At 40.8% G+C, this 19,818-nt stretch overlaps 2 protein-coding genes and 1 long non-coding RNA gene across 3 annotated transcripts; all 3 read left to right on the top strand.

Moving 5' to 3' along the window:
• Positions 1–252: 252 nt before the first annotated feature.
• Positions 253–1,656, top strand: LOC121877687. Its single transcript, XM_042383513.1, has 2 exons — positions 253–384; positions 1,355–1,656. The coding sequence occupies exons 1-2, from the start codon at positions 288–290 to the stop codon at positions 1,573–1,575; spliced, it is 318 nt and encodes a 105-aa protein (XP_042239447.1). The 5' UTR covers positions 253–287; the 3' UTR covers positions 1,576–1,656.
• A 1,944-nt stretch (positions 1,657–3,600) lies between these two features.
• On the top strand, positions 3,601–12,519 carry LOC121877689. Its single transcript, XM_042383515.1, has 4 exons — positions 3,601–3,875; positions 5,576–5,711; positions 10,743–10,843; positions 11,896–12,519. Exons 2-4 carry the CDS (start codon positions 5,666–5,668, stop codon positions 12,085–12,087), a joined length of 339 nt encoding a protein of 112 aa, XP_042239449.1. The 5' UTR covers positions 3,601–3,875; positions 5,576–5,665; the 3' UTR covers positions 12,088–12,519.
• On the top strand, positions 11,370–11,828 carry LOC121877690. Its single transcript, XR_006091038.1, has 2 exons — positions 11,370–11,402; positions 11,643–11,828. It is a non-coding gene; the product is annotated as an uncharacterized LOC121877690 (long non-coding RNA).
• Positions 12,520–19,818: the final 7,299 nt, after the last annotated feature.

The following is a 19,818-nucleotide window of genomic DNA, read 5'->3' as shown; positions in this document are numbered from 1 at the left end:
CCAACTATGACCATCCCACCAGCCAACTATGACCCACCCCACCAGCTAACTATGACCATCCCACCAACTAACTATGACCATCCCACCAACCAACTATGACCATCCCACCAACTAACTATGACCATCCCACCAACTAACTATGACCATCTCCACCAACTATGATATCTCACAACTATGACCATCCCACCAGCTAACTATGACCATCCCACCAGCTAACTTCTGACCATCCCACCAGCTAACTATGACTATTCTTACAGGAAAATGATACAACTGTTCCAACTTGTATAATGATGAACCTGACAGACTGTGGGGACTACTTGTACAATGGCGTCTGCTCTAAGAAGAACTGGGTCTCTGAATCTATACTTCAAGACACTGATTCAGGTAAGTGGGTAGAGTGGGTGGGTGGGTTGTTGGGTGGTGGGTGGAGGTGGGTTGTGGTGTGGGTGGGGTTGGTGGGGTGGGTGGGTGGAGTCGGGTGGGGTGGTTGGGCTGGTGGAGTGGTGGGAGGTGTGAGTGGGTGGGTCAGGTGGGTTGTGGGTGGGCTTGTGGGTAGGTGTTACTATCACTGTTCACCTACATGTCCCCAAAGCTAACCTAACTTAATTTAAACTCAGCTAACTTTAACTAATCTCACCAAACTTAAGCTAACCTAAGCTAATTAACTTTACTTAACCTGACCTGACCTCTAGACATCAACAATTAATGACCTCACCAACTCCCCCACCATTAAACCCGACCCTAGTTCCCCCACACCATTAAACGACCCTAGTTCCACACCATTAAACTTATTTACACCATAAACTTGACCCCTAGTTACCCCCACACCATTAAACTTGACCCCTAGTTACTCCCACACTATTAAACTTGACTAGTTACCCCACACCATTAAACTTGACCCTATTACCCCCACACCATTAAACCCGACCCTAGTTACCCCACACCATTAAACTTGATCCTAGTTACCCCCACACCATTAAACTTGACCCCTAATTACCCCCACACCATAACACTTCAGTTACCCCCACACCATTAAACTTGACCCCTAGTTGCCCCACACCATTAAACCCGACCCTAGTTACCCCACACCATATCTGGCCCTAGTTACCCCCACACTATTAAACTTGACCCTAATTACCCCCACACCATTAAACTTGACCCCTAGTTACCCCCACACCATTAAACTTGACCCTAGTTACCCCCACACCATTAAACGGCCCCTAGTTACCACACCATTAAACTTGACCCTAATTACCTACACCATTAAACTTGACCCCTAATTATCCCACACCATTAAACTTGACCCCTATTTACCCCACACCATTAATCTTGACCCCTAGTTACCCCCCCACAGGTCTGTACCAGGTGAGAGCGAATCCAGAGACAGCTTCCATGGATGTAATCGGCTTCACCCCAGGGACTCGGGATCAGGTACAAGTGACGTATGCATCCCACTGTTGTAACACCGAGGTTGAGGTGATTGGTGTCGATGGTCAAGGTAACGTGGGCAAGTGTTTGATCAACATGGACTGCAAGGTGAGTGGGTCAATGTTATCTATCAACCAGGGCCATTAGATATTCACCAGGGCCACTAGATATTCACCAGGGCCATTAGATATTCACCAGGGCCACTAGATAATCACCAGGCCACTAGATATTCACAGGGCCATTAAATATTCACCAGGGCACTAGATATTTACCAGGGCACTAGATATTCAGGGCCACTAGATATTCACCAGGGCCACTAGATATACCAGGGCCACTAGATATTCACCAGGGCCACTAGATATTTACCAGGGCCACTAGATATCCACCAGGGCCACTAGATATTCACCAGGGCCATTAAGTATTCACCAGGGCCACTAGATATTCACTAGGGCCACTAGATATCCACCAGGACCTTATCTATCCCATATCTATCCACCAGGACCACTATCTATCCCATATCTATCCACCAGGACCACTATCTAACCCATATCTATCCCCAGGACCACTCATCCCATATCTATCCACCAGGACACTATCCCAACCCATATCTATCCACTAGGACCACTATCTATCCCATATCTATCCACCAGGACCACTAACTATCCACCAGGACCACTAACTATCCACCAGGGCCACTAACTATCCACCAGGACCACTATCTATCATATCTATCCACCAGGACCACTATCTATCCCATACCTATCCACCAGGACCACTAATATCCACCAGGGCCACTAACTATCCACCAGGGCCACTAACTATCCAGGACCACTATCTATCCATATCTATCCACCAGGACCTCTATCTATCCCATATCTATCCACCAGGACCACTATCTATCCCATATCTATCCTAGGACCACTATCTATCCCATATCTATCCACCAGGACCACTATCTATCCCATATCTATCCACCAGGACCACTAACTACTATCCACCAGGGCCACTAACTATCCACCAGGGCCACTCAACATCCACCAGGACCACTATCTATCCATATCTATCCACACCAGGACCACTATCTATCCCATATCTATCCACCAGGACACTTCTCTACATCATATCTATCACCAGGACCACTATCTATCCCATATCTATCCACCAGGACCACTATCTATCCCATATCTATCCACCGGTACTAACTATCCACCAGGCCACTAACTTATCCACCAGGACCACTAACTATCCACCACAGGACCACTATCTATCCCCATATCTATCCACAGGTCCTCATCTATGGCAGGATCCAGTGTAATAAATGCATGTTGTTGAAGAGTGCCCCAGAACAAAAGAGTATACGCCATCAATATAGTGCTTTCAACTTTCGTAAATTTGCTGTCGGAAAGAACGGATTATGAAACTGTTTGTTGTGCTGTTCATCCAATACTTCGTATATACAACACAACCAGTATCTACAACTCTACACCCTACAACCAGTATCTACAACATAACCAGTATCACCACAACACCACTACAACCAGTATCTACAACATAACCAGTATCTACAACACCACTACAACCAGTATCTACAACTCTACAACACCCCTACAACCAGTATTTCAACATAACCAGTATCTACAACTCTACAACACCCTACAACACAACCAGTATCTACAACACCCCTACATGCCATTACCCACAACCATTCCATATATTCTAGTTTATTTTACTTAGTTATTTTTTCTTCACTTTATTTACTCGTGTTTTCCCTCTGTGTTTTGTGTTACTCGTTTTAAAATATTTGGACCATTTGATGTAAAATTTTACTGTCAACTCTGTATTCATAACTTGCGTTCAATAAAATATCTAGTTATCTATCTATCTATCCCATATCTATCCACCAGGACCACTAACTAGCCACTAGGGTCACTATCTATCCCATATCTATCCACCAGGACCACTAACTAGCCACTAGGGCCACTATTTATCCCATATCTATCCACCAGGACCACTAACTAGCCACTAGGGCCACTATTTATCCCATATCTATCCATCAGGACCACTAACTATCCCCTACACACCCACCAGGACCACTATGTATCCACCAGCACCACTAAACTATCCACCAGGGCCACTATCTATCCACCAGCACCACTAAAATATCCACCAGCACCACTAAACTATCCACCAGCACCACTAAACTATCCACCAGGACCACTAACTATCCCCTACACACCCACCAGTACCACTAAACTATCCACCAGCACCACTAAACTATCCACCAGCACCATTATCCATCCACAGGGTTAATCTACGACTTCGAGGTGGAGTCAGCAGGGAACACATACTTGGTGCTTCACTGGTACATCACGCCTACGCCTTACCCCATATACCACTACGACCTGCAGATTGACGACTTCTTTCTCCACCAGAGTATATGTGAGGAGGTAAGTGTTGGAGGTAGTGAGGGAGGGAGGGAGGGATGGTGGGTACTGAGGGAGTGAGGAATGGATCTAGGGAGGGGAGGGAAGGGGTAGAGAGGGAGGAAGGGGTAGAAGAGAGGGAGGAAGGGGGGGTAGAAAGAGGGAGGAGGGGTAGAAGAGAGGGAGGAAGGGGTAGAAAGAGAGAGGGAAGAGGTAGAGAGGGAGGAAGGGGGGGAAGAGAGGGAGGAAGGGTAGAGGGAGGGAAGGAGAATAGAAGAGGAAGGAAAGGATGGAGGTCAGTTAAGCTAGGTCAGGTCAGGTCAGATCAAGTCAGGTCAGGTCAAATTAGGCAGGACTAAGAGTACAATATCATCCACTATGAGTACAATATCATCCACTATGAGTACAATATCATCCACTATGAGTACAATATCATACTATGAGTGCAATATCACCCACTATGGGTACAATATCATCCACTAAGAGTACAATATCATCCACTATGAGTACAATATCATCCACTAAAATTACAATATCATCCACTATAAGTACAATATCATCCACTATGAGTACAATATCATCCACTATGGTACAATATCATCCACTGAGTGCAATATCATCCACCAAGAGTATATATCATCCACTAGGAGTACAATATCATCTACTATGAGTACAATATCATCCACCAAGAGTACAATATCATCCACTAAGAGTACAATATCATCCACTGAGTACAATATCATCCACTAAGAGTATTTTATCATCCACTGTAGTACAATATCATCCACTACGAGTACAATATCATCCACTACGGTAATATCATCCACCAAAGCAAATATCATCCACCAGAATTACAATATCATCACTATGGTACAATATCATCCACTAAGAGTACAATATCATCCACCAAGAGTACAATATCATCCACTAAGAGTACAATATCATCCACTATGAGTACAATATCATCCACCAAGAGTACAATATCATCCACTATGAGTACAATATCATCCACCAAGAGTACAATATCATCCACTAAGAGTACAATATCATCCACTAAGAGTACAATATCATCCACAAGAGTACAATATCATCCACTATGAGTACAATATCATCCACCAAAAGTACAACATCATCCACTAAAAGTACAATATCATCCACTATGAGTACAATATCATCCACTATGAGTACAATATCATCCACTAAAGTACAATATCATCCACTAAGAGTACAATATCATCCACTATAAGTACAATATCATCCACTTGGAGTACAATATCATCACTAAGTACACTATCATCCACTAAGAGTACAATATCATCCACTATGAGTACAATATCATCCACCAAAAGTACAATATCATCCACTAAGAGTACAATATCATCCACTATGAGTACAATATCATCCACCAAGAGTACAATATCCACCAAGAGTACAATATCATCCACTAAAAGTACAATATCATCCACTATGAGTACAATATCATCCACTAAGAGTACAATATCATCCACTATGAGTACAATATCATCCACTATGAGTACAATATCATCCACTATGAGTACAATATCATCCACTATGAGTACAATATCATCCACTAAGAGTACAATATCATCCACTATGAGTACAATATCATCCACTATGAGTACAATATCATCCACTATGAGTACAATATCATCCACTATGAGTACAATATCATCCACTATGAGTACAATCCTCGTCACCAACAGGAATTCTGCCAGGAATACGTTAACTACCTGGAGCCTTGTAAACTTCACACCTTCAGCATTGTTCCCACATTTAATTACCACGGGGAGCAGATGGCTGGCCTGGGCGCTTACACCAAAGGTTACACGCTGTTTCAAGGTATGTGGGGGTGTTGTAGATACTGGTTGTAGGGGTGTTGTAGATACTGGTTAGGGGTGTTGTAGATACTGGTTGTAAGGGGTGTTGTAGATGCTGGTTGTAGGGGTGTTGTAGATACTGGTTGTGTGTTGTAGATACTGGTTGTAGGGTGTTGTAGATACTGGTTGTAGGGGTGTTGTAGATACTGGTTGTAGGGGTGTTGTAGATACTGGTTGTAGGGGTGTTGTAGATACTGGTTGTAGGGTGTTGTAGATACTGGTTGTAGGGGTGTTGTAGATACTGGTTGTAGGGGTGTTGTAGATGCTGGTTGTAGGGTGTTGTAGATACTGGTTGCGTTTTGTAGATACTGGTTGTAGGGGTGTTGTAGATACTGGTTGTGAGGTGTTGTAGATACTGGTTGTAGGGGTGTTGTAGATACTGGTTGTAGGGGTGTTGTAGATACTGGTTGTAGGGGTGTTGTAGATACTGGTTGTAGGGGTGTTGTAGATACTGGTTGTAGGGGTGTTGTAGATACTGGTTGTAGGGGTGTTGTAGATACTGGTTGTAGGGTGTTGTAGATACTGGTTGTAGGGGTGTTGTAGATACTGGTTGTAGGGGTGTTGTAGATACTGGTTGTAGGGGTGTGTGGAGATACTGGTTGTAGGGGTGTTGTAGATACTGGTTGTAGGGGTGTTGTAGATACTGGTTGTAGGGTGTTGTAGATACTGGTTGTAGGGTGTTGTAGATACTGGTTGTAGGGGTGTTGTAGATACTGGTTGTAGAGGTGTTGTAGATACTGGTTGTAGGGGTGTTGTAGATACTGGTTGTAGGGTGTTGTAGTACTGGTTGTAGAGGGTGTTGTAGATACTGGTTGTAGGGGTGTTGTAGATACTGGTTGTAGGGTGTTGTAGATACTGGTTTAGAGGGTGTTGTGTAGATACTGGTTGTAGGGGTGTTGTAGATACTGGTTGTAGGGGTGTTGTAGATACTGGTTGTAGGGGTGTTGTAGATACTGGTTGTAGGGGTGTTGTAGATACTGGTTGTAGGGGTGTTGTAGATACTGTTTGTAGGGGTGTTGTAGATACGGTTGTAGGGGTGTTGTAGATACTCGGTTGTAAGGGGTGTTGTAGATACTGGTTGTAGGGGTGTTGTAGATACTGGTTGTAGAGGGTGTTGTAGATACTGGTTGTAGGTGTGTTGTAGATACCGGTTGTAGGGGTGTTGTAGATACTGGTTGTAGGGGTGTTGTAGATACTGGTTGTAGGGTGTTGTAGATACTGGTTGTAGGGGTGTTGTAGATACTGGTTGTAGGTGTTGTAGATACTGGTTGTAGGGGTGTTGTAGATACTGGTTGTAGGGGTGTTGTAGATGCTGGTTGTAGGGGTGTTGTAGATACTGGTTGTAGGGGTGTTGTAGATACTGGTTGTAGGGGTGTGTAGATACTGGTTGTAGGTGTGTTGTAGATAACTGGTTGTAGGGGTGTTATGGATACTGGGTGTAGGTGTGTTGTAGATACTGGTTGTAGGGGTGTTGTAGATACTGGTTGTAGGGGTGTTGTAGATACTGGTTGTAGGGGTGTGTAGATACTGGTTGTAGGTGTGTTGTAGATACTGGTTGTAGGGGTGTTGTAGATACTGGTTGTAGGGTGTTGTAGATACTGGTTGTAGGTGTGTTGTAGATACTGGTTGTAGGGGTGTTATGGATACTGGTTGTAGGGTGTTGTAGATACTGGTTGTGTTGTAGGTGTGTACTGTGTAAGAGGTTGTGACAAGTGTTGGAGATAATGCCTAGTGTTGGAGATAGTGGTTAATGTTGAGATAATCCTAGTGTTGGAGATAGTGGTTAATGTAGTAATGCCTAGTGTTGGAGATAGTGGTTAATGTTGGAGATAATGCCAGTGTTGGAGATAGTGGTTAATGTTGGAGTGGCAATGTTGGAGATAGTGGTTAATGTTGGAGATGGTTAATGTTGGAGATAATACCTAGTGTTGGAATAGTGGTTGTGTTGAATCCACGTGTTGGAGATAGTGGTTAATGTTGGAGATAAACCTAGTGTTGGAGATAGTGGTTAATGTTGGAGATAATACCTAGTGTTGGGATAGTGGTTAATGTTGGAGATAATACCAGTGTTGGAGATATTGGTTATGTTGAGATAATACCGTGTTGGAATAGTGGTTATGTTGGAATAATACCAGGTTGAGATAGTGTTAATGTTGGAATAATACCAAGTGTTGGAGATAGTGGTTAATGTTGGAGATAATACCAAGTGTTGGAGATAGTGGTTAATGTTGGAATAATACCAAGGTTGGAGATAGTGGTTAATGTGGAGATAATACCAGTGTTGGATAGTGTTAATTTGACAATACCAGTGTTGGAGATAGTGGTTAATGTTGAGATAATACCAAGTGTTGGAGATAGTGGTTAATGTTGGAATAATACCAAGTGTTGGAGATAGTGGTTAATGTTGGAGATAATACCAAGTGTTGGAGATAGTGTTATGCGGAGATAATACCAGGAGATATGGTTAATGTGAGATAATACCTTATGTTGAGATAGTGGTTAATGTTGAGATAATACCAAGTGGGAGTTGTGGTTAATGTTGAAGATAATACCAAGTGTTGGAGATAGTGGTTAATGTTGGAGATAATACCAAGTGTTGGAGATAGTGGTTAATGTTGGAGATAATACCTAGTGTTGGAGATAGTGGTTAATGTTGGAATAATACCAAGTGTTGGAGATAGTGGTTAATGTTGGAGATAATACAGTGTTGAGATAGTGGTTAATGCTGGAGATAATACCTAGTGTTGGAGATAGTGGTTAATGTTGGAGTAATACCTAGTGTCGGAGATAATGCTGAGTGTTGGAGATAGTGGTTAATGTTGAGATAATACCTAGTGTTGAGATAGTGGTTAATGTTGGAATATGCAAGTGTTGGAGATATTGGTTAATGTTGGAGATAATACCTAGTGTTGGAGATAGTGGTTAATGTTGGAGATAGTGGTTAATGTTGGAGATAATACCTAGTGTGGAGATAGTGGTTAATGTTGGAATACAAGTGTTGGAGATAGTGGTTAATGTTGGAGATAATCCTGATGGTGGAGATAGTGGTTAATGTTGGAGATAATACCAAGTGTTGGAATAGTGGTTAATGTTGGAATAATACCTAGTGTTAGAGATAGTGGTTAATGTTGGAGATAATACCAAGTGTTGGAGATAGTGGTTAATGTTGGAGATAATACCTAGTGTTGGAGATAGTGGTTAATGTTGAGAATAATACCTAGTGTTGGAGATAATGCCTAGTGTTGGAGATAGTGGTTAATGTTGGAGATAATACCTAGTGTTGGAGATAGTGGTTAATGTTGGAATAATACCAAGTGTTGGAGATAGTGGTTAATGTTGGAATATACCTAGTGTTGGAGATAGTGGTTGTGAGATAATACCAGTGTGGAATAGTGGTTAATGTTGGAGATAATACCTAGTGTTGGAGATAGTGGTTAATGTTGGAGATAATACCTAGTGTTGGAGATAGTGGTTAATGTTGGAGATAATACCTAGTGTTGGAGATAGTGGTTAATGTTGGAGATAATACCTAGTGTTGGAGATAGTGGTTAATGTTGGAGATAATACCAAGTGTTGGAGATAGTGGTTAATGTTGGAGATAATACCTAGTGTTGGAGATAGTGGTTAATGTTGGAGATAATCCAAGTGTTGGAGATAGTGGTTAATGTTGGAGATAATACCAGTGTTGGAGATAGTGGTTAATGTGGAATAATATAGTGTTGGAGATAGTGGTTAATGTTGGAGATAATACCTAGTGTTGGAGATAGTGGTTAATGTTGGAGATAATACCTAGTGTTGGAGATAGTGGTTAATGTTGGAGATAATACCAGTGTTGGAGATAGTGGTTAATGTTGGAGATAATACCTAGTGTTGGAGATAGTGGTTAATGTTGGAGATAATACCCAGTGTTGGAGATAGTGGTTAATGTTGAGATATACCTAGTGTTGGAGATAGTGGTTAATGTTGGAGATGAGTAGTTAATGTTGGAGATAATGCCTAGTGTTGGAGATAGTGGTTAATGTTGGAGATAATACCAAGTGTTGGAGATAATGGTTAATGTTGGAATAGTGGTTAATGTTGGAGATAATACCTAGTGTTGGAGATAGTGGTTAATGTTGGAATAGTAGTGGTTGGAGATAATACCTAGTGTTGGAGATAGTGTAATAGATATAAGTTGGAGATAATACCTAGTGTTGGAGATAGTGGTTAATGCTGGAGATAATACCTAGTGTTGGAGATAGTGGTTAATGTTGGAATTAATCCGTGTTGGAGATGGTGGTTAATGTTGGAGATAATACCTAGTGTTGGAGATAGTGGTTATGTTGGAGATAATACCCAGTGTTGGAGATAGTGGTTAATGTTGGAGATAATACCTAGTGTTGGAGATAGTGGTTAATGTTGGAGATAATACAGTGTTGGAGATAGTGGTTAATGTTGGAGATAATACCTAGTGTTGGAGATAGTGGTTAATGTTGGAGATAATACCTAGTGTGGAGATAGTGGTTAATGTTGGAGATAATACCTAGTGTTGGAGATAATACCTAGTGTTGGAGATAGTGGTTAATGTTGGAGATAATACCTAGTGTTGGAGATAGTGGTTAATGTTGGAGATAATACCTAGTGTTGGAGATAGTGGTTAATGTTGGAGATAATACCAAGTGTTGGAGATAGTGGTTAATGTTGGAGATAATACCTAGTGTTGGAGATAGTGGCTAATGTTGGAGATAATACCTAGTGTTGGAGATAGTGGTTAATGTTGGAGATAGTGGTTAATGTTGGAGATAATACCAAGTGTTGGAGATAGTGGTTAATGTTGGAGATAATACCAAGTGTTGGAGATAGTGGTTAATGTTGGAGATAATACCTAGTGTTGGAGATAGTGGTTAATGTTGGAGATAATACCTAGTGTTGGAGATAGTGGTTAATGTTGGAGATAATACCTAGTGTTGGAGATAATACCTAGTGTTGGAGATAACTTGACACTCCTCCACAGACCCCACGACTCCCTACAACGGCACGGAGGTTGACCGCACGGAGACCACGATATCGATCTCCTGGGCCACTAATCACTCATACTGTACCTTCCTCTACCAGGTGTGTAATGGAGACCAACAGGTGTGGTATATGTAGTGTGAGTGATATATATACCCTCTTAACAGGTGTGTAATTGAGATTAGCAGGTGTGTAATGGAGACCAACAGGTGTAGTATACTGTATGTAGTGTTATATACTCTCTAACAGGTGTGTAATGGAGACCAACAGGTGTGTAATGAAGTTTCCTCCACATATATACTTGGGTTTACATATTCATAGCAGATGTGTAATATATATGACTCCTATGTGTAAGAATGATATATCGTTCTTGAGGTGTATAACAAACATATTCAGGTGTGTAAAATGGTCCTCCCTTCAGGTGTGTAACAAACATATTTCTCCTTCAGGTGTTCATATATCCTTCAGGTGTGTAAAATGTCCTCCCTTCAGGTGTGTAACAAACACATTTCTCCTTCAGGTGTTCATATATCCTTCAGGTGTGTAACGAAGCATATCCCTCCCAAGGTGGTAAATGTATCCCTCAGGTGTAAAATGTCCTTCCTTCAGGTGTGTAACAAAAAAATATCCCTCCTACAGGTGTTGTTAATGTATCCTTCAGGTGTGTAAATGGCCTCCTTCAGTTGTGTAACAAAAACATATCCCTCCTACAGGTGTGTGTAAATGTCCTCCTTCAGGTGTGTAACAAAACATATCCCTCTCCTACAGGTGTAAAATGTCCTCCTTCAGGTGTAACAAAATATATCCCCCTACAGGTGTGTAAAATGTCCTCCTTCAGGTGTGTAAAAGGTCCTCCTACAGTAAAATCCCTCCTCAGGTGTGTAAAAGGTCCCTCCTTCAGGTGTGTAAAATGTCCTCCTTCAGGTGTGTAACAAAACATATCCCTCCTACAGGTGTTGTTAATGTATCCTTCAGGTGTGTAACAAAACATATCCCTCCTACAGGTGTGTAAAATGTCCTCCTCCAGGTGTGTAACAAAACATATCCCTCCTACAGGTGTGTAAAATGTCCTCCTACAGGTGTGTAAAATGTCCTCCTACAGGTGTGTAAAATGTCCTCCTTCAGGTGTGTAACAAAACATATCCCTCCTACAGGTGTGTTATTACGAGGTCGACACTGATCCCACCAAGGCCACGTGTGTCACCACTACCGACACCTCCTACACTCTGAACAACCTTGGGGAATGTAAGGCTTATATCATTGATGTTGTGGCCAAGTCTTCAAGTGGAGTTGAGAGCCTTACCCTACAATTCTACTCTGTGACGCTCTGCCCTGATGCTGCCTAGGCTGAAATGATCCTAAAGTCATTGTATGTAGGCCTAGATTATCCTAAAGTCATTGCGTGTAGGCCTAGATAATCCTAAAGTCATTGTGCGAAGGCCTAGATTATCCTAAAGTTATTGTGTCTAGGCCTAGATTATCCTAAAGTCATCGTGTGTAGACCTAGATTATCCTAAAGTCATTGTGTCTAGGCCTAGATTATCCTAAAGTCATTGTGTATAGGCCTAGATTATCCTAAAGGAATCATGCATAGGCCTACACAATCCTAGACCCACTCTATCTATCCCTCAAAGATCATGGTTATCATTATTATTACAATCATGATCATTATTATTATTACTTATAACAGTATTGTATTATTAATAATATTTTAATTACTGTATAAATTATATTTGTATTATCAATTACATTAATCTCTATCAAAATCCTTACTACCATTTATTATATTATTATCATCCTAATTACAGTATAATAATCATCTACCAATACTATCATTATTATTGTTAACACTGCCTGAACTATTATATTTTATCAGCCGTTATTTTCAGTCTACTACTACTACTATTATTATTATTATTATTATTATTATTATTATTATTATTATTATTATTATTATTATTGTTGTTATTATTATTACCATCATTGAAGGGACTTGATCAATAAAATACTTCTTTTAAGTTAAAATCGTCAACTAAACTTCCTTAACACACTACTGTACTATGCACAATTTAATGGTTAAACAAATTCTAAGCAAAATTGGTTAACACGAGTTATTTAAACTGGTTGAAGAAATTAAAATTATATAAAAATAAACATTTTGAGTGACTAATGATAAATTATTTCTTCCCAGAGAGAGAGTCTGTACAGTAATCTCAATTCTATCACAAACTCCTAAAGCATAAGAGCCTCCCACGATGACTTCTGGAGCTGACCCAACCTAGAGAGATGCAGAGCAACAAACAGAGCAACAGACAGATAGAGACAGGTAGCAACAGACAGATAAAACAGAGAGCAACAGACAGATGGCAACAGACAGATAAACAGACAGAGAGCAACAGACAGATAAAGACAGGTAGCAACAGACAGATAAAAGCGAGAGCAACAGACAGGAATCTAAAACAGAAGAGAGCAACAGACAGAAGAAGAGAAAGACAGATAAAAAAAAACACAAGAGCAACAGACAGATAAAACAGAAGAACAGACAGAAACAGAAGCAACAGACAGATAAAACAGAGAGAGCAACAGACAGATAAAACAGAGAGCAACAGACAGATAAAACAGAAGGCAACAGATAAAACAGAGAGAGCAACAGACAGATAAAACAAGACAGATAAAACAGAGAGCAACAGACAGATAAAACAGAGAGAGCAACAGACACATAAAACAGAGAGAGCAACAGACAGATAAAACAGAGAGAGAACAGACAGATAAAACAGAGAGCAACAGACAGATAAAACAGAAGGCAACAGACAGATAAAACAGAGCAACAGACAGATAAAACAGAGAGCAACAGACAGATAAAGACAGGTAGCAACAGACGACAAAGAAGCAAAGACAGATAAAACAGAGAGCAACAGACAGATACAACAGAGGCAACAGACAGATAAAACAGAGAGCAACAGACAGATAAAACAGAGAGAGCAACAGACAGATAAAACAGAAGGCAACAACAGATAAAACAGAGAGCAACAGACAGATAAAACAGGAACGAAGAAAGAGCAACAGACAGATAAAACAGAGAGAACAGACAGATAAAAGAGAGCAACAGACAGATAAAACAGAAGAGCAACAGACAGAAAAACAGAGAGCAACAGACAGATAAAACAGAGAGCAACAGACAGATAAAAGAGAGAGCAACAGACAGATAAAACAGAAGGCAACAGACAGATAAAACAGAGGCAACAGACAGATAAAACAGAGAGCAACAGACAGATAAAACAGAGAGAGCAACAGACAGATAAAACAGAGAGCAACAGACAGATAAAACAGAGAGCAACAGACAATAAAACAGAGAGAGCAACAGACAGATAAAACAGAACAACAGACAGATAAAACAGAGAAGCAACAGACAGATAAAACAGAGAGAGCAACAGACAGATAAAACAGAGAGCAACAGACAGATAAAACAGAGAGCAACAGACAGATAAAACAGAGAGCAACAGACAGATAAAACAGAGAGCAACAGACAGATAAAACAGAGAGCAACAGACAGATAAAAAACAGAGAGCAACAGACAGATAAACAGAGAGCAACAGACAGATAAAACAGAGAGCAACAGACAGATAAAACAGAGAGCAACAGACAGATAAAGACAGGTAGCAACAGACAGATAAAACAGAGGAGAACAGACAGATAAAACAGAAAAAGATAAAACAAGAGCAACAGACAGATAAAACAGAAGGAACAGACAGATAAAACAGAGAGCAACAGACAATAAGACAGAGTAACAGACAGATAAAGACAGGTAGCAACAGACAGATAAAACAGAGACAGCAACAGACAGATAAAACAGAGAAGCAACAGACAGATAAAGACAGGTAGCAACAGACAGATAAAGACAGGTAGCAACAGACAGATAAACAGAAGAGCAACAGACAGATAAAACAGAGAGAGCAACAGACAGATAAAACAGAGAGCAACAGACAGATAAAACAGAGAGCAACAGACAGATAAAACAGAGAGCAACAGACAGATAAAACAGAGAGCAACAGACTGATGAAACAGAGAGAGCAACAGACAGATAAAACAGAGAGAGCAACAGACAGATAAAACAGAGAGAGCAACAGACACATAAAACAGAGAGAGCAACAGACACATAAAACAGAGAGAGTAACAGACAGATAAAACAGAGAGAGCAACAGACAGATAAAAGAGAGAGCAACAGACAGATAAACAGAGAGAAAACAGATAAAACAGAGAGAGCAACAGACACATAAAACAGAGAGAGAGCAACAGACAGATAAAACAGAGAGAGCAACAGACAGATAAAAGAGAGAGCAACAGACAGATAAAACAGAGAGAGCAACAGACAGATAAAACAGAGAGAGCAACAGACAGATAAAACAGAGAGAGAGCAACAGACACATAAAAAGAGAGCAACAGACAGATAAAACAGAGAGAGCAACAGACACAAAAAACAGAGAGAGCAACAGACAGATAAAAACAGAGAGAGCACAGACAGATAAAACAGAGAGAGCAACAGACAGAACAGACAGATAAAGACAGAGTAACAGACAGATAAAGACAGCAACAGACAGATAAAACAGAGAGAGCAACAGACAGATAAAACAGAGAGCAACAGACAGATAAAACAGAGAGAGCAACACAGATAAAACAGAGAGAGCAACAGACAGATAAAACAGAGAGAGCAACAGACACATAAAACAGAGAGAGCAACAGACAGATAAAACAGAAGTAAAAGACAGATAAACAGAGAGAGCAACAGACAGATAAAACAGAGAGAGCAACAGACAGATAAAACAGAGAGAAACAGACAGATAAAGACAGGTAGCAACAGACAGATAAAACAGAGAGCAACAGACAGATAAAAGAGAGAGCAACAGACAGATAAAACAGAGAGAGCAACAGACAGAAAAAAACAGAGAGAGCAACAGACAGATAAAACAGAGAGAGCAACAGACAGATAAAACAGAGAGAGTAACAGACAGATAAACAGAGAGAGCAACAGACAGATAAAACAGAGAGAGCAACAGACAGATAAAGACAGGTAGCAACAGACAGATAAAACAGAGAGAGCAACAGACAGATAAAACAGAGAGCAACAGACAGATAAAACAGAGAGCAACAGACAGATAAAACAGAGAGAGCAACAGATAAAAAACAGAGAGAGTAACAGACAGATAAAACAGAGAGCAACAGACAGATAAAACAGAGAGAGAAAAGACAGATAAAGACAGGTAGCAACAGACAGATAAAACAGAGAGAGCAACAGACAGATAAAACAGAGAGAGCAACAGACAGATAAAACAGAGAGAGCAACAGACAGATAAAGACAGGTAGCAACAGACAGATAAAACAGAGAGTAACAGACAGATAAAACAGAGAGAGTAACAGACAGATAAAACAAGAGACAACAGACAGATAAAGACAGGTAGCAACAGACAGATAAAAACAGAGAGCAACAGACAGATAAAGACAGGTAGCAACAGACAGATAAAACAGAGAGAGCAACAGACAGATAAAGACAGGTAGCAACAGACAGATAAAACAGAGAGAGCAACAGACAGATAAAGACAGGTAGCAACAGACAGAAAACAGAGAGCAACAGACAGATAAACAGAGAGAGTAACAGACAGATAAAACAGAGAGAAAACAGACAGATAAAACAGAGAGAGCAACAGACAGAGCAACAGACAGATAAAACAGAGAGAGCAAACAGAAAAAGAAACAGACAGATAAAACAGAGAGAGCAAAGACAGATAAAACAGGTAGCACAGACAGATAAAACAGAGAGAGCAACAGACAGATAAAAACAGAGAGAGCAACAGACACATAAAACAGAGAGAGCAACAGACAAAAAAAGAGCAACAGACAGATAAAACAGAGAGAGCAACAGACACATAAAAAGAGAGAAAGACAGATAAAACAGAGAGAGCAACAGACAGATAAAAGAGAGAGCAACAGACAGATAAAACAGAGAGAGCAACAGACAGATAAACAGAGAGAGCAACAGACACATAAAACAGAGAGAGCAACAGACAGATAAAACAGAGAGAGCAACAGACAGATAAAACACAGAGAGAGCAACAGACACATAAAACAGAGAGAGCAACAGACAGATAAAGACAGGTAGCAACAGACAGATAAAACAGAGAGAGCAACAGACAGATAAACAGAGAGAGCAACAGACAGATAAAACAGAGAGAGCAACAGACAGATAAAACAGAGAGCAACAGACAGATAAAACAGAGAGAGCAACAGACAGATAAAAACAGAGAGAGCAACAGACAGATAAAACAGAGAGCAACAGACAGATAAAACAGAAAACAACAGATAAAACAAGAGAAACAGAAGATAAAACAGGCAACAGACATAAAGAGACAACAGACAGATAAAACAAAAGCAACAGACACATAAACAAAGAGCAACAGACAGATAAAACAGAAAGAACAACACATAAAACAGAGAGCAACAGACAGATAAAACAGAGAGAGCAACAGACAGATAAAGACAGGTAGCAACAGACAGTACAGGTATACAAACAATATACCTAGACAATACCAACTAAGGACAGCCCAACACACTCATTATACACATCTCAACGACCTCTATAGCAACACCATCGAATCATAACAACGATAACAAAACAGCTGTCTGAATTTCAAGACACAAATAACCTCTTTTGAATCAAATGTGGTCAATACAAGGCAGTCGGTCATCCTAAGTTTGTATTCCATAGGTTAGATTGGTCATGTTAGGTTAGGTTAGGTTAGGTTAGGTTAGGTCAGGTTAGGTCAAGTTAGGTTAAAACACGACCTCCATACAAAACAACAGAAATATCCCACAACATAAACATGTACGAACACTACATAATGATTTTTTCTTATATTTACATAAAACACCCGGTACTGTACTATTTCATTTAGGAAAGAAATGGAACCAGTGTTAAACAGAGGTGAACAGTGCTTAAGTCAGTGAGAACAACTCAACAGTAACAGTGGTACCCAAGTTGACCTTTCACACAGTGAGGTCCCAGGTACCCAGTGATAACGGCCAGTGAGACCCAACTACCAGGGATGTGTTAATCCGTTCACAATAGGAAGGCCTGGGACCACACCTCACTCATATAACACCATCTGTGAGGGAATTACTATACCACGTGAGGCCCCTCATAACACCATATGTAAAGGAGTTACTACACCACGTGAGGCCCTCATAACACCATCTGTGAGGAATTACTACACCACGTGAGGCCGCACATAACACCATCTGTGAGGGAATTACTACACCACGTGAGGCCCCTCATAACACCATCTGTAGGGAATTACTACACCACGTGAGGCCCTCATAACACCATCTGAGGGAATTATTACACCACGAGGCCCCTCATAACACCATCTGTGAGGGAATTACTACACCACGAGGCCCCTCATAACACCATCTGTGAGGGAATTACTACACCACGTGAGGCCCCTCATAACACCATCTGTGAGGGAATTACTACACCACGTGAGGCCCCTCATAACACCATCTGTGAGGGAATCACACCACGAGGTCCCTCCTAACACCATCTGGGAGAGAGTTACTACACTACGTGTTTGCTGTTCAACACCTACATTAATCTGTATGTTCACTGTATGTTCCTTTACCTTTCTCTAACGAAGGCTTTTGTTAAACCACCAATGTATGTAATAAGTCATTTATGTCCAATGTATATTTTCAGCCTTCGGGCTACAGAACTTTTTCAATAAACCGTCAATTATTATTATTTATTATTATTATAAAACACCCGGTACTATACTTAAAACACCCGGTACTGTACATAAAACACCCGGTACTATACTTAAACACCGGTACTATACTTAAAACACGGTACTGTACATAAACACCCGGTACTATACTTAAACACACTGTACATAAAACACCGGTACTATACTTAAAAACCTATTAAACACCCGGTACTGTACATAAACACCCGGCACTATACATAAAACACCCGGTACTACATAAAACACCCGGTACTAAACATAAACACCGGCACTGTACATAAAACACCCGGCACTGTACATAAAACGCCCGGTACTATACATAAACGCCCGGTACTATACTTAAACACCCGGCACTGTACATAAAACACCCGGCACTGTACATATACCCCGGTACTGTACATAAAACACCCGGTACTATATTAAAACACCGGCACTGTACATATAACACCCGGCACTGTACATATAACACCCGGCACTGTACATATAACACCGGTACTGTACATAAACACCCGGTACTATCACTTAAAACACCCGGTACTATAACTTAAAACACCGGTACTGTACATAAAACACCCGGCACTATACATAAAACACCCGGTACTATACATAAAACACCCGGCACTTATACATAAAACACCCGGTACTATACATAAAACACCCGGTACTATACTTAAAACACCCGGCACTGTACATAAAACACCCGGCACTGTACATATAACACCCGGTACTGTACATAAACGCCCGGTACTATACTTAAAACACCGGCACTGTACATATAACACCCGGCACTGTACATAAACACCGGTTTTACATAAAACACCCGGTACTATACATAAAACACCCGATACTGTACATAAACACCGGCACCATACTTAAAACACCCGGACTATACTTAAAACACCCGGTACTGTACATAAAACACCGGCACTATACATAAACACCCGGTACTATACATAAAACACCCGGTACTAAACATAAAACACCCGGCACTGTACATAAAAAACACCGGCACTGTACATAAAACACGCGGCACTGTACATATATAACACCGGCACTGTACATAAAACACCCGGCACTGTACATAAAACACCCGGCACTATACATAAAACATCCGGCACTATACATAAAACACCCGGCACTGTACATAAAACACCCGGCACCATACATAAACGCCCGGTACTATACATAAAACGCCGGTACTATACTTAAAACACCCGGCACTGTACATAAAACACCCGCACTGTACATAAAACACCCGGCACTGTACATAAAACACCGGCACCATAC

This window comes from Homarus americanus, unplaced genomic scaffold (genome assembly GCF_018991925.1).
Source record: "Homarus americanus isolate GMGI-L3 unplaced genomic scaffold, GMGI_Hamer_2.0 scaffold21300, whole genome shotgun sequence".
Classification (NCBI taxonomy): domain Eukaryota; kingdom Metazoa; phylum Arthropoda; class Malacostraca; order Decapoda; family Nephropidae; genus Homarus; species Homarus americanus.
The sequence above is the reverse complement of the archived record's forward strand: the minus strand, read 5'-3'. Positions and strand labels throughout refer to the sequence as shown.